The sequence below is a fragment of the Trichogramma pretiosum genome, unplaced genomic scaffold (assembly GCF_000599845.2).
Source record: "Trichogramma pretiosum strain Unisexual culture from Peru unplaced genomic scaffold, Tpre_2.0 scaffold3, whole genome shotgun sequence".
NCBI classification, from domain to species: Eukaryota; Metazoa; Arthropoda; class Insecta; order Hymenoptera; family Trichogrammatidae; genus Trichogramma; species Trichogramma pretiosum.
Window position 1 is genome coordinate 3,748,256 of NW_019641698.1, and position 16,399 is coordinate 3,764,654.

A 16,399-nucleotide genomic window follows, 5' to 3' on the forward strand; every position below is an offset into this window, starting at 1 on the left:
GTTTATACCGGAAGTGGGGGGTAGGAGGGGGGAGGGGGTCTAAAAATTTTTTTTTGGGACCTTTTTACCATGTACTATAACATACCAAAAGCGCGTCAAGATCGGTGACATACGTGCGCACGGTTTTGTAAAAAAGTATTATTTTGACCCATATTTATACAGATACTGCGTCGAGCGATGCATGTTGACAAAACCAGTTATATGTATTAAAATAAAAGCAAAACAAATAACTTTTCGAGCTTAAGTCAATTGTTCGACGTATAAATAATATCTCTGCATATAATCCCCCGGGATATTTTTTACCAAATTTATTTTACGTTCGAAAAATCGAACTCCAAACTGATATTAAAAATTAATCTCGTTCAAAAGCAACGTGCAATCGAAACTCCGCAGCATACGTACGCGCGCGCGCGCGGGTTCGTATGGATTTAGAAGAAGTTGTAATTGAAAGGCATTCCTTTGAAATTGCAAAATTGCAAAAAAAAATTGAAAAAAACGAGACAAAAAAACAGAAAAAATAATGAATATGAGGTCAAACTTACCGATCCTTTCCGTCCGGGAAAGCTGAAAAAAACGTCAGGGCCGTTGCGTTGCGGCATTTGCCGAAGTACGTTCAACAGCTTCGCAGAATGACGAGGCTATAAAAAATCGAAAATTGATTTTACAAAGACGCTGGCCGTGCCAGCCAAAAGCTGCTGTAGTAGGAAGCTTTTGGCTTTGAACTTTGTAGCGCGCCAATCCATAGAACACACATACAGGCACACACACATTTTCGTACAATGCTTACCCATTTTCCTTTGACTGCTTTCATCGCACCGAACAAAAGCTTCAACTCTTTGACAGTGATGCTGTAGCTTGCCAGCACTCCCAACATGTCGATTAGTAAATCTGTCGATAAAAAATGCATTTAAACCACAACTCGTGTACCTCCCTTTGTTGAGAAAAAATTTTACACCCTCGGCAATGGCAAATTGCCGATGAAAAACTACCCGAAGTGGTAATTTACTTATAATGCTCGCTCTTATACACTACTACTTTATCGCTCCTACGTACGACTAATTGAATTTCTAATATTATTTTGCAGATAGCAGAACTATTAAATCTCCTTTCAACTGTAGGAAGAAAAAACCGCTTAAGGATCGCGGAAAAGAAGACGGAACAATTTTAATTAAGCAAATGGACTAACTAGATAGAGGAGTTATATATAAATTTGGAAAGCAAAGAGGAATAATATAGCTCAATTCTATTTCAAATTTGCACTCGAATGAATTAACAATAGCTCATTCCGTATGCACATACATTGAGCTTGACTACTCAATGGTTGTTAGAGATATCTACGGCTTGGATAATTCGATTTTACGAACCTGCTACAATGGTTTCTGCTCGTGACATTCGATGGAGTACATGTTCTATTAGGTTCACATCTGTACATGCTTGTAGATTTCTGACGCTCTTCCTTAATATGGCGATGAAAACGCTCCAAATTTCAGCCTGTAAAAAGTTAAAAAATTCATTCGTGGGTCTTTGCATCAAAATTTTACAAACGTATAGTGACGTATATTTTTATTCACGCAGTTTTATTGGATTAAAGTTTTTCAACGTTCTCGCGCTTGAATAATTGACGAATTCAATTAAAAATTCATTGAAAATTTCCTTGGAAAATTCGCCGGAAAGTGAGAGTCATTGAAAAAAGCTTAATTCGGTTTGAAGGTGGTAAAACGAGCGTCAATATGACACGGTTATTATACAAGAAAACTCGTTCATGGTAGGTGAGCTTCGGCGCGCGCGAGGGCAAACGGCGGGGGGTGGGTACGAGGGAAAGAGCTCGGTACATACCGAGCGATCGAGCATAAAGCCAAGAGCTGTATTTCACCGAGCAAATATCTGTGTGCGTTCAGCACTCGTCTATACGTGTGTGTGTGTACGTGTAGCCGAGCATATGTAGGTATAAGTGACGCCTGAGGGATAACAGAAACGCCTTTGGATACGTAATACGGTTGAATGGCTTTGCGCGAGCGATACAGAACGCGCGCGACTGGCGCGCCAAGATCGAGCCAGTCGGTCGATCGATCGAAATACGGTAGCTGCTACAGGCGCTGATTTGCATCGCCCATGTTTTCTCCTCTATATATTTTGTGTGCGCACTATATAGTATACCCCTGTCGCTCACAAAAACCCTACACAAAGGCTACTTTTCGGGGTTGGTGCAAAAAAAGAAAAAAAAACCCGAGTTCACTCGCTCGCTCGTCGAAAGCAGCTCTAGCTGAAAAGAAAAGAGGAGGGAGCTGCTGCGCTGCCACGCGAAGGAGGCCGTGTAGCACATTCCGAGTCGCAGACTCGGCTGCTGCCGCCTCTATATACCTATAAGCTCCGGCTATATGTGCAACATAACAAGGCTCAGGCATTTGCGAGCTAAAGCAGTCAGATCAGCAGCAGCAGCAACCAGAGCTTCTGGTATACATACCTATACTACTGCTGTTATACGTATATACGAATGAACGACGTGCCGTTGAATACATTACGTCTCGGGCACGATTCCCTGCAGTTCTCTCTCTCTCTCTCACTCCATCTCTCTCGGCTGCGCTCGCTCCCGTTTTGTTTCTCATATTGATGTGTATATACGTATTTTTCGTCATCGTCGCGCCATTGCTCTATACTAATGTATACAGTCTTTCTCTTTCTCTATCTCTCTACGCTTTTCTACATCTCTGTTTATACGTCATTTCAGTGATGGCCCTTTTTCATTTTATTCATCGCACCTCGCGCGCATTCAAATGCTCTTTCAAATATTCAAGCCAGCGAGCAGGTTGCCTATTAAAATGTATAAATTGTCGCGTTAGTCTTGGTAGCGCGCGCACAAGTCTTCGCGTTTTTCTACCCCTTTTTCTATCTTTTTTTTTTTGCTTCGTTTACACGACCGCGAACTACCAGCGTATGTTTATATATTATACCTGCAGAACATATATCATTTTCATCGCTTCTGAGAATTTATTTAATGAGCAGCGCGAGCCTTTCTCTTTGGAAATTCGTACTAATGTGCCTGTTTATTATTAGTTTTATATGTGTCCCTGCGTCCCCGGCAGCGAGAGGATATAAAGAAGAAAAATTACAGGAGGGAAGCGAATTTAATGACCACACACCGCTGTAATGTACACCCAACTTTTCTCTTTTATTATTCAAAATTCCACGTGTGCGCACTTATCTGTCCTTTTTTGCCTTTACTTACATTTCTCATATATGTATTATTATTATTATTATTATTAGTATTATAAATTTCAGTACGAGCGCCAAATCCGATGATATAATTAATTTCGAGCACATTGAAGTACACATACATCGAGATGATCTTGTGGATTTATTTTTCCGATGCTATTCTATTTTCCTTTCACGGCACACGTTATATACAGCCTGGTGTGCTGTAGGTACTGCACACGCCTTGTGAGTATACAACGAGAAGGCAACGATACTGCGCAAAATTGCGGTCTCCTCGTCGTCGACTGTATACACCCCGATTCTAATTTCTACCTAACGACTCAACAATCCACTTGTATACACCGAAGCGACAACAAAACTCGAGTTGACAATGCTTTTAATTAAAGAATTCTACTATTTGACTAACTGGCTTTATTTTTTAATCATCATCTGCGCGCGACCGCTACACCACCAACGATCAATTGTAATTTGACTACGCACGCGCGCGCTCCTCTCATTATTTCCGCCGCCCTTTCGGAGAAATACTTGTGGTGCAATAAAAATTTACATTCTTGTAATTCCTGGATACAATTATACTTGACCTTTGGATACCGGGGATGGTCGATATATCGACCATGTGAGACTTAGGGTCTATAAAACTAGGGATCTGATAACCTTATACACGAATTTTGGTCGAAATAAAAATTCATTTTTAACCGAAAAACCCTTAGCTTATAAAAGTTAATATGAAAATTCCCAGTACATTTTCGTCGTTCCTCGGCATTTTAATACTTTCTACATATTTTTTATCATATCAGCACATTTTATGAAAAATTTCGTCCCTATGGTCTTACCTTCAAAATTTTCATAATTGTCAATTTCGAAAAAAGAAATAACGTTCATTATAACGAGTATATTCTCGGCAATAATTTCCACATAAGAACGTAATTTATTATTTGAAACGAGGTTCCGCCATAAATATGACGAATTCACCAGTATTTCAAGTTTTCAACCTTATTTTATACAATAGCAGGAAGCGTTGCAATTGCAGCGATCGTCCCCCTTGCGCTGTTTTTGCTATAGCCGTACACGAGCACAGGATTGAATACAAAAATAAAATGTTCACTAAGTATTTAATAGCTGGTGACCTTAATATCCGAAATTATGTCAGTGCACGAAAAACAACCAAGAGAAACCTCCAGTTGAAGTTTGCAATTGCGAGATTTTAGCGTTGAACGCGCAAAACATGACCCCTCTCGGTGAAATTCATTCACAATTGTGAGTCAAAACCACGTCCGTATTTATCTTTTGTGTTCATCCAAATCCTTAATCCTTGTACACGAATCAATATTGTCGCTTTAATTCAACGCCCCGGGGGCAATCGAACTAGTATACACAGACTCACGCGCACATAGATGCAGCCTCACGCACAGCAGTACGAGATAGTACTAAATTACATCTAAGCCAGAGGCGCTTCCGACAGTCACGTATAGAAACTGAATTAAAAAAGAAAAATTGCTGATATGTTGTTAATAATCTATTCCGCTCGAAAATATCGGTAATTGAATTTCTCCCTCATTCCGAGCGCGCTTAATATTTAGCGGGGAATTTTGGAAATTCATGGCAACGCAATAAAGTCCAAAAATGAGACTTCATTAGTTACTGCACAAGACCATGCGCGATGGCTGACGGGTGAAAGTTTGTTTTGAACGAGTGCCAAGACAAAGGCAGCAAAGCACAACAAATTGACCACGCGCCAATATGCAATTCCTCGTGGGAAGTAATATGCTCCGCGACGTACACTGGATACTATACGTCGACGATGCTCAGCACCAACCAGAAGTTGTCTAGGAGCAACGCAGCGCATACACACACAGACACACAAAGGCGACCCTCCCTAGTTTTATCGGAATCGAGCGCATATCCTGATCCTTATATACATCTACATAAATACGTTTGCACTCGTACACACGTATTGTAGACTCCGACGCGTGTGCGAGGCGAGTATATGCTTTAAAACAATGTCGAATAAACTCGCGTTTGTTTGCAAATCTATCATGTATAAAACTCATCCCCGTTTGTGGCTTAACCGTTGCGCGCTGCCCAGTTCTCTTATTTGTTTCGCGCTCGCTCGACCCCGCTGCTGCTCTGTTTAGAATTATAGTAGTGTACGATTGCAATCTCGGCAAACGTACTTTGAAACAACATTAATTTACTTATTTTCAATGTCCGCGCGCTCATAACGTTGCTCCTTAAATTTAGTTCGATGCAGTTTATATATTCGAGAATAAAAAGGTGTTCTTGACGATACTATCGAGTGACTATGAAGTTGAGTTATAGAAAAATGCAAGATAATTTGATAACCAACGGCGAGTGACTTTTTCTCAAGATCAACATCAACAAATTTTGTTCAAATTCACAATTTGAAGATATAATATAAAAAATTTACGCAGTGTTCTGATTTTTTTTTTACTAAAACTCGCGTTAAAGTAGAGCGAAAACTAAATCGTCTTCTTGCATTTGTCTTTTTAAAACGTGTCAACGAATTCAAAGAAGAGAGCAGAAGCAAACATTCTTACAGTAATAAATCACGAAACTTGTTTTAAAAAAAAAGGAAGAACGTTGGAAATAATTATCGAATCTAATTCTACAAACTAGTTAGAAGTTTTAGGAATAATTGGAAAAGTTTGAGTCAACAGTTATGTGTCAAACATACTGTAAGTGGACATTATATTATCAAAAGTCAGTTGCAAGTTTGCAGTGCTGATATAGAAAATGAATCAAGCACATCGGTAAATTGAAAGCAGCTTTCATACGAAATAATCGACTAGGTCATTGCGAGCTGCACACGCGCAACGAGTGTCTTTGCAAACGTGGGCCGCATGCTCATAAATTCAAAATTATGCAAGTTCGACTGCGAGAAGCTGCTTGAGGCTGATTTGTTGGCAGAGGGAAAATAGTATATGGCCATATTAATTTGATTTGATTAGAAATTCGCGCGCAAGGAGTCTGCGGAACTTTTTTCCTACCTCCTGCGAACGGTCTTGGCCCGAATTCTTAAGTAAACTCAGTGTAAACGCTTCGAGAGATTTTTCTCTCGAGATTTTGGGAAGAGAGTTGACTTTGAAGTTTTAAAAACAGCTCCCCCGAGTTGTCGCGCGTGGTACACATAGTTAAGATTCTTTTGAAACGCTCAAGCACTCGAGTGTAAAAAATTCGAGTATATGATACAGTCAATTATTCCATTCATCGGTATTTTTTTATATCGGGTCATACTAATAAATTAAGAGGATGAACTAAAACTTTTTTTAAACTATATATTGATGAATGCTCGCGCAAAAAGATGAAATTTTTTTGTTATAGAACGAGCAATAGCGACTTGATTCTAAAAAAAGTTTTGTGCACTGACGCGTGAATGTGAAATATTTTGCCATCATAAAATCCCATCGATAAAACTTTTAAAGGAAAGTATATTTTCTTTTATCTTCTATGTTAGTCAACAAACACTTGTATAATGATATACGATACTAATGAGATTAATTTACGTAGTAAAATAGATGAAAGGCGTGCACCAAGATGAATCTTCAGCATTCCTCGTATTTCACAAACATTTTAAAAGTAAAATATATTTTGAACTACATTCTGCAGAAACGCTTTTATGACGTGAATTTCTTATATTGCAATCGCTTTTTTACAAACAACATCGATGCTATTCCAATTTCGTTCGATTCGAATTCCCCCGAGATTTCACACCTGCACAACGCGTTCAACCATTCGGATTTGAGAGCAGAGAGAGGATGGACTTAATCTAATACTGATTTAAACTGCATCTATCCATAATGCCGAAAACTTTTCAAATACGAAATACAGAATATATTTCGCGTATATTTTTCATTTCATTTCTCATGCATAATATATTTTCATCGAAGTTTATTTCAAAGTTTCCATTTTGTAATACCGCCGCTGATTTAATTATCTATGTTACGCAGTGCGAAATTAAATTTCAAGTAAGACGCAAAGGAAAGTTTAAATTATGAACTTTTAATTACATTTTTCGTTTACAATAAATATAGCTGTATATATTTTTCAAATGATTTCTAATGATCGTTCGTAACTGTGCGTGAAAATATATAGAAGGTTGAGTGGACAATTTGAGTTTACAGTGACGAAGCCACTTTATAGCAAGCAAAAAAACTATAACCAACGTCACAACTCTTTAAGTCCGTACCTGGAGAAGTAAAATTTTACTTCAACGTGATTCTTTATTTACATCTTTATCCAAGTATTAAAAAATTTCTTAAAATATTCTTTACCTGTAAATTGGATGGACAATGGTCTAGAAGCTCCAGCATATGTCTGATATTTTGAGCGTCCTGGATGACGAAATTCAGCTCCATATCAAATTCACCTCCAACGAGCTGAAAAAAATCGTTACTTTAAATACGTGTCGATTTTCATTATATCTTTTTGAAACAGTTATTCTATCAATTTTTTTCGTCATATATTTAAAAATTCATATACTCTTTATCTTCACGCTAAATATTTTTAATTATTAGAAATTTTATCCTATTTATCAGTTCACAGCCATGCATTTTTTCTTTTGAAAAAATGTTTTTCTTTGCTATTGAATGCTTTTATGCAAAGGATTATTATTCTATAGTCAATACTAAAAAATAACGAAGAGAAAAACACAGTGAAATGAAAGAAACTTATAAATGATCAAGAAGCATAAAAATAAGAGTAAAAACATAGACAGATGATGAAAATTATTAGAGTGGTAACCAGTCTAACATAACATCATTTCATTTCACGCTAGGCAGGTTAAAATTTTAATTATCACAACTCAGCCAACATTTTCTTATGCAGTAGTTTTATAAGACAAAACATTTTTCGGTAGTCAACTAAAAGTATTAAAATAAGTGTTCTCTCCATTAACAATTCTTTTTGATAAAACTTGCCTAGATTTTTTTTTGAAATTTAAAAAAAATACTCCTCACAGAAGGTTTTTAAAATAACAAAGTATTTTTTAATTAAAAATCAGTTATTAAAAAAAAGTCATTGAATTGTCGGAAAAATCATTTACATTCGATGTATCGACAACTTGATCCTAGAACATTTTGAAAGTTGAATTGCAAATAAACGCGGGTGGTGTATTGCAGTGTTTGTGTTGTGGCAAGATGAATATTCACTGTGACTAAGACTTGGTTTATTATTCGTGACGTTTAACTCCGGAACAAACACAACCGATACGTTCATTTGTGCTATACTCGTGTTCGTTTCTCGCACCCTCTCCATAAATCTTGTGCCTGTCTGTGAATGCATTGTACAATATCCTACGCTTAAATTATTCCGAGCCCTTGATAACTATTATCCTTATATGACTTACTACAAAAAAATTAAAACCGCAATGTTTGTTGATTGCTAGAGCAAGGAAATTCGCACTTTATTAATATACGTATATTGCAACCTTTTCAGATTAACCCTTATCGACTATTAATAAAGCTTCACGAAATTAAATAATTCGGATAACTCTCAGATATTTTAATTTAAAAAATTTAGCACGTAGTAAAGAAAATAATAAGTTCATTGGACGGGGGGAGCCTTTTAAGCATAATCTCATAGTTGCTTAACTTCAAGTCACATCGTTAATGAGAATCAATTACTAGGTAAGAGCAACTCAATTTATATCTTGTCGGAGTAGATATCACGCGCCACGTTAGATCGCGTGCCAGATGCAAGCTTGATTTACTTCCGAACGAACGAGCAATGAACCTACCCGAGCTTTTAATGCTGACGGTTTGTGTGTGTTTTGCGGTTGATGAAAATTTCAATTTCAATTTTCACGACTCTCTCAGCTCGAGCTGCGCGAATATAGTTACAATTTTTAGAATTCAAAATAGAAATATATGACTCGCTGGTGAACATAGCTCGACAACTGTTTCACGAGACTTTTAAATCTAATTGGTTCGTTATCTACCCAATGTCATATTTCTCAATTTTGTAATAATGGATTTTTTTACATATTAATCTAGGGGTTTGTTTCTGTTAGAATTGTATTTGGTAATTATTATAAATCGGTCGAATGACGTATTAGAAATTCAATCCATCATGACCTGAATTGTTTATATTTTAAACTCAAAGAAATTAATGAACTTGCAAAAACACTAAATAATAAAAATTATTGCTAGCGAAATCCAGAAAAATGTGATTTTATCCATTATCAATGAAGTCACGAAGTATAAAAATTGTGAAAAATAAAATTTCACTGGTTGATATTGGCAAAAAACCAACACAATGCCAAATTGTAAAAAGTAACGGTTACGCAAAATGAAATATATTTACGGCTTGTCAACAAAGCGTAATTTTTACAAAAACTGGCACTCGTTATGAATATCATTCGCAAAACTTGTTAATATTTGCTATTCATTCATTGTTGCCGCGATGTGTTATAGCTGGGACGCATTCAGACGATTCATCAGTATTCATTTTTCGTTCTCGTAAGCTCTCTCTCGTTCTCTCTGCCGAGCTGCGAACGATAACGAATGTATAACGATAGATATATAAAACCTTTCGACGAGCGCGCGTGTACCTTATTCGAACGGAAAATGGTGTATACGTGCACCCGTAGACACGAGTACTATGGTAATGAAACGTGTATACATGTCGCGGAGCAACTGTCGAATTTTCCAGCAAAATAGATGACAAATCACGCATCGATGCATTCAACTTATTTTCCTCTTTGTGCCAGGCATTGTGTAACTCTTAATGCACCGCACTTTGCCATTATACGCTATTCCCTTTGCAGAAGGCTCGCCTCCAGAACTATTTGCGTGCATGTTCATTCTACTGTGCCATAGACAGATTTGAGAAATTCTTATAACTTTTTTTCTCAAATAAGTTTCAAAAGACAATCGACTATACGTGCACTCGAGGAAGTTGGTCATTTTGTAACGAAAAAAAGAGAAAATTTAGCTTAGGATAAAGACGAGATAGTTAGTGCGAAAAAGTCTTTTTAATAAATACTTTAGAACTACGGTGGAGATGAAATGAAAACAACTGTTGGCTCGTGCAGAGAACCGTAGCTCACCCTTCAGACGAAATCTTTTCGTTAGACATTGTCATCTTACAACCTACAGAGAACTCTTATGCACAACTGCGACGACTATATAACATACACATGCTCGCACGCTCGCTTTCTCTCCCTTATCCTTCTTTCTTCAATTCTCTTTATGGCTCTCTCTCTCTCTCTTCTGCCTCTCTTTGTCCTCTCTACCGCCCTTTCTGACTCTCCCTCTCTTTTCCTCATTCATACATACGAGCTCCGAGAATAATTACTATTCACGTCACGAGCACACGTTTCCAGGGATGTGAGACTGTGTGGTACAAGCCGGCGTAAACAGGTTATTGTGCGAAACGTGCGAAATGTCACACGAGTAAACTTTCCGACATACGACCTATTTTCTTTTACTATATATAGAGAAAAGAAAAATATAGGAATATGAAAAGATCTTAGCGCGAACTTGATTTTTATTGCTGGCTATTACAAAAGACTGGCAAATATGAAATGCGAGTATTTTTTACAACCTAGACTAAAAGTGAAAAGCTTAACTTTAGCTTACGACAAGAATCTCAAAGATTTTTAAATCAAAACAATACAGCTTACCACAGACAAAAAATGTAAAGAAGGCAGCAAACCAATTTTTGCTAATAATTAAGTGTTCAAAAAAGTATTTATAAGTTTTATATAGCCCTTTAAGCACCAAAATTAAAGTTTGCTGCAATATAATTCTCACGAGTTAGTACAATCTAAAGTTTTTCTGACATCTTCTTCATTATTACATTAGTTGTTAACTGTTGTCTACCTGAGATATACACGCAACCATATCCATGTCCACATATTAACATTGAGACAACAATTGTTCAAATACTTTTACCAACCACCGAACATAAACAAGATGATTGTGTTTGGCGAGAAAGTTTGCAACAATGTGTAAACTTCATTCAACATTATGCAGAGCTCTTGAATAGTTAATGCAACTTTTACTTCGAAGCATCTGAACTAAAAGTCGTCAAATTACTTGTCTTTACATTCTACTAGAGTTAAACTATTTTCCTTTTATCAAACGTCTTTCTGTTTTCATAATTAAAAAAAATAATCACCAGTATTGCATTTGCTGCGTAAAAGTTAAAGCGGTGACCATAACGTTTTAATTTCATTAATTTTTATTAACACTCGAAAAGCTGGAGAAAAAACTGTAATTCTATTATAGGCGTTTGAACGAAACTAAGTGACTCAGTTTAAATTATACTAATGTAAAAACCTTCAAACTCACATTTTTGCCAATGTATGAAATGCAAAAGAGGAATTGTTAAAAGCGCTAATTTTTAATCTTTTATTCGTGAACATCTGACGATTATAATAAAAACTGAAGCATATGCTGTTAAAAGGTGCGAAAATTAAATAAGTAGACATTTTTTTACATATTTGCTACAGAAAAATTAATTCAAGTTTTGTAATAAAATTTATGATGCTCATTTTCCTATTTAACAAAATAAAATTTATGAGAAAAAAGAAGGCAAGAATTCATATAAAATATTCAAAAACATTTTCTGAGGCTTTACCAGATACTTTCCTCAACGGTTCTTAGCGACTTTTTTAATATATCTTTCAGATCCTTTTGGAAAAACATTCATTGGAACTTTCATGGCATGCTTTTAGAAATGTTGGTTAGAACATTCAACATTTAAAACGTATTAATGTAAAATAGTTGCAAATTTAGTTGCAGAAAATGACACATGAATTATTAAATCCAATACACAAAACTAAGGAAAAAAATAGGTTTTAGGGGTTGCTTTTTATTTGAGATTTTAATGACAAAATTATATTGTAAAAAATTATTAAATTTTATTTATTTTCTCATTTTTTAAATACACATTTATATGTCATACATTAATAATATATAATACTCTAAATTTTATAATAACGAATAAAATTAGTTAAAATTTCCATATCAATAAATTAACAATTAACAATACGGTATGACATTACTTCAGTCGTTAAATAATGTCCAGCTAATTATAATACATAAATTTTTAAAATAAATTTTTAAAAATAAAACATTCCACATGTATTTGATAATAAACTAAATATAATAGTAATGTAAAAAATTGTACATTTTCAAGATCTACCAAGAATTAAAACGTACTTCTTAAAACTCTGGAAATTTAAATTCATTCTTATAATATTTCAAATAAAATTTCAATAATTATTTTTTTTACAATTAAAATTGGTATTTTTTTTCATATTTTCAAGAGTCAAAAGTATAATGCAATCGATTAATCTACATATTTTTTATGATATAGAGAATCATTTAAGCTAAATAACATTTTCTATATTTATGAAAATTATTCAGCCTTAATTACAATTTTTCAACTTCAAGACACCACTGCATCCGTACAGAAAGTTCATAAATGTAGCAGTAAAGAAATCATTCTTATCTTACCGAAAAGGCTTTTAGGAAGACGAGGCACTGTATAATGCCCTCCATAGTGTCGCCTGTGAGAGAAAATGTGCCAGTAAAATGCCGACCCTTTCTGCCAATCACCGAACAGAGACTAGCATGTACGACGGAATTCGTAGACTGTGAAGTTGCTGTTAAAGCATGTTGGTTAGAAACCGAGTTCATTAGATACTCCAGGGACTTCATCTTCAAGCAGTCTTTAACTTTGAATTCTGGCTTGATATTTTTATAAACCAAACACAATATTTACAAATTTCGTTTGCTAGAAACTTCTAAACGTGCAATACTTCTAATAACTATAGGCACAGAGTCCTGTATCGTTTGTGTCGTATGTTTAAAGTTCATTTTTTAAAACTTTTATCAAAGCTAAGCATTTTTTGATACTTAAGTTTAGTTCATAATTTGTAAAATGATCGAAGCATTACAATTTTGATCACTAGAACGCAACTTTTTCAGCTTATAATTCAAGATCATAATGAAGTAAAAAGAAAATTGTTTTTTTTTTATAACGAGGATCACCCACTTTTAAAAATATACAAAATATGAAAAATACCAAGCAATTCAAATTAGATATTTTTATGATTGTAATTTATGTGTCTCCTAATTAAAATATGAAAAGATAAGTCTTGTAACTTTTTTTAAATATAATAAGTGTTCTTACTGACTTATACTATGGCAAACACATTCAAACCTCATTATAAGACCCGAAATCCACATACCGGTAGATTTAATCTTTTCGAATTTATTCTACCCTACGTAGAAAACGAGCCAATAAAAAAAGTCTGTGCAGTCTTTGACGTTTATGATATAGAGTAGATCTTTCTTGATGTCGAGCTCGTCGTCGCAGCTGACGATGATCCTAATTTCCTTGGCTCCATGATAGGGGGTGTCGAGTATCGACGTAACATATCGCAAACTTCATAGCACAACACACAAATTCCTATAATTAGAAATGTATCCATATTGTGGTTGCTGCTGTTGAACTCTCCAGGGGGATTATTAGTAGCACTAATCTACCATAATATATAACTGTTTTCTAAGATACTGTGCCGAGTCAAATACAAAGCTGCTGCGTTGTCGAATTTATAAAACTTATAAAAATCCTTAACGATTTCACTTGGATGAGTAGTTGAATTTTTTCAGATCAATCGAAGCACGGAAAAATAAATGTCAATAATATTATCTGCGTATCGATGTTTTGACGAAAAATCCATCCGGGAACAGTACAATGATACCACTAGCAATCATCGTTGGATATATTGGTCCTGTTTAAAGATTTTTTGTTTTTGATACTTCTTAAAACAATCGTACACGTTCTGATTGTTCAGCGTATCGTGGTCAAATGGATGATCAAAGCGGTCATCAGGTCAAAGAGAGGCGCGCATGAAATACGTCTGAGCCGGTAAACTGTCGGTGCGAAAACTGTGCAAACTACGAGCTATATATGTTGATATTTTTGCAGACCTCAAAGCTCGATAAAGCCGTTGGCAAGGCAAATGATGTGGTTCTCAAGTTGTGCTCGAGCAAACTCCGAGACATAAACAAGTACAGACTAGCCAGAAATTAGACTGAAAGGAGTATATACTACTTGGCGAGCACACGGTCGATGGCACGTAGGGAAATGATCCGCTGAAAGCTCAACGATGCCGCTCGTTCATTTCGCGAATGCCTGAACGTGCCCCTCTGTATTTGCTTGCTATATTCTCCAAGTGTACTCCGGATAATTATTCGAGTAAAATTGGGCGGTACGACGAGTCGTTGAAAAATCGCCGACAGACAGCTGGACGAAGAAGCGAGAAAGACTTGTCTCGTCGTCGGAGCAACAACACACGAGGGCGCACGTATACGGATCGGGCTCACGCTCAACATGAGTACGCGAGCGTGAGTGCTCGCGCGGAGAGCTGGCGTATGACTACTACTGGATCGGAGCGAAGCGCGCGCGAGGGTGCGCCAGTTTATCAGTGTACGCGAGATAGGCCGAAACCAGAGTATGTGTGAGCGAGAGAGGGAGATGCTGGGGCGACGGCGCTGCCCGCCGCGATGCCACCACTGCTGCCCTCTCGAGAAATCTCTCTCTCTCGCTCTTTCGCCCCGTTTCTCTCTCTCCCTCTCGCTCTCTCGTGCTAAAATACTCTCGCGCGCTGCGTTCCGATCCTGCATGCTGTATACCAGCTAGTACTACCATACCGACAAGCTTCTCCTTCGCTCGGCCTCTCCCTCTGTGTGTATCCCTCTTGTGCGATCTTCGGGGCTACCCCCTACACGTCTCTATCTCTTTTTCTCTCCGACGCTGCTGCCGCTACTGCTGCTGCTGCTGGTTGAACCGTAACAGTGAACTCATTCCCTACCTCGATCCTCCTCTCACCCCACTACCCTACGACGACGTTTTATATCGTCGTTACTATCACTTGCAACGTGGCCAGCCTCCAGCTTCCCTCGGCTTCCCTCAATTTTCCTCCGTTTCAGTCAGGTAATTTATGCTGGTAGAATTTTTCTTTGATCGCTTCCGTGTCTCCTGTACTATTTAATATGCCTCACGCTGTACAGCGCGCGGTTATGATCAGTTCGCCGAGCCGCCGCGCGCGTCCCATTTGAATTTTTTATTCGCGCGCCCGCGCATTTCTTTCGTAATACCTAGCATATCTAGGCGCGCATTTCGCTTATTGAAGATCAGAATTTGAAATGGTACTTAATTGAGCTCGCAGAAATCAAACCCAGTTTCATTTAATGAATTCGGTTGCATCGTACGAAATGAGTATGAGATTAATGGATGCAGCTTCGATTGCGACACGCGCGTATCGTAAGAGCGTTATTTATTATCGATGAATTTAAAATACGAGATCAATCAGTTCGTTATAATCGTGAAAATGGACTATTTTTAAAATACAAATACGCTGAACATCATTATAGATATATTAAAAATAAAAATAAAATAATTAAATCGTCAGTGAACAAATATGCTGTAAGAGTCAAACATAATTTTCAACAGCCGAGATGTAATGTATCGGTGATATTTGCTAACGCTGGCAAATATTCGCATACACGCTAGTGTCTGTCTAGTGAATAGACAGATTAATACTTCTTCGGTTTGCCATAGAGAGATGTCAATTTTTGCCTGTAGCACGTATTCAGCAATTTGTCGAAGAATAGTTCTCGTGTGCATGCATAGCGGAGATATAGGAGCAGCAGGACCACTCATTAATTCGAGCTAGCGCGAGTTGGCAGCGCATGCCTGTAACTAATGTACATATAGGTGTGCACGAGTGTGTACAGCAGCGGCAGCAGCAGATTTTCCAGTGAGGCGGCGACGGCGGATCGCCCATTGCTGCTGCAGCTTGCCCCGGAGCTGCGATTTTCTGCGTCGATGGAGTATATACGGCAAAATGAGAATGGCCAGCAGCAGCAGCGGTAGCGAACCACCGGGGGATGATACGCTGCGAGGAGTGTTATAGAGTGTAGAGAGAACGACGAGCAGCGACCATCCAACCAAACGCGTTAGCAAAATTTACTACTCTCGCCGAGCTATTGATATATCTCGACGTTTACGACTGGCACAACTTTGCTTAATATAAGGCGGGTCTGCCGGTGTGTCATAAATTTTCCACTTTTCGAATATGTGCCCGATCCAGTTATCTTGCGCTTTTCCCGCGCGCGTTTACTCTCTTTCTCTCGCGGCGCGTATAAAT

General features: G+C 37.2%; 1 protein-coding gene across 9 annotated transcripts in view; it reads right to left on the reverse strand.

Moving 5' to 3' along the window:
• LOC106650923 (neurobeachin) overlaps positions 1–16,399 on the reverse strand; it is a 95,972-nt gene that overhangs the window by 69,236 nt on the left and 10,337 nt on the right. For 4 of the 9 annotated variants that reach the window (XM_023462442.1, XM_023462441.1, XM_023462438.1 and 1 more), the window contains exons 1-5: positions 12,696–13,254; positions 7,506–7,610; positions 1,365–1,491; positions 788–888; positions 543–638 (exon numbers count right to left, since the gene is read on the reverse strand). In XM_023462442.1, the coding sequence (XP_023318210.1) occupies positions 543–638; positions 788–888; positions 1,365–1,491; positions 7,506–7,610; positions 12,696–12,899 (633 nt within the window). In that variant the 5' untranslated portion in view covers positions 12,900–13,254. Of the gene's footprint in view, positions 1–542; positions 639–787; positions 889–1,364; positions 1,492–7,505; positions 7,611–12,695; positions 13,255–16,399 lie in introns of those variants that run through there. The other 5 variants (XM_023462446.1, XM_023462439.1, XM_023462443.1 and 2 more) reach the window with 2 other exon arrangements.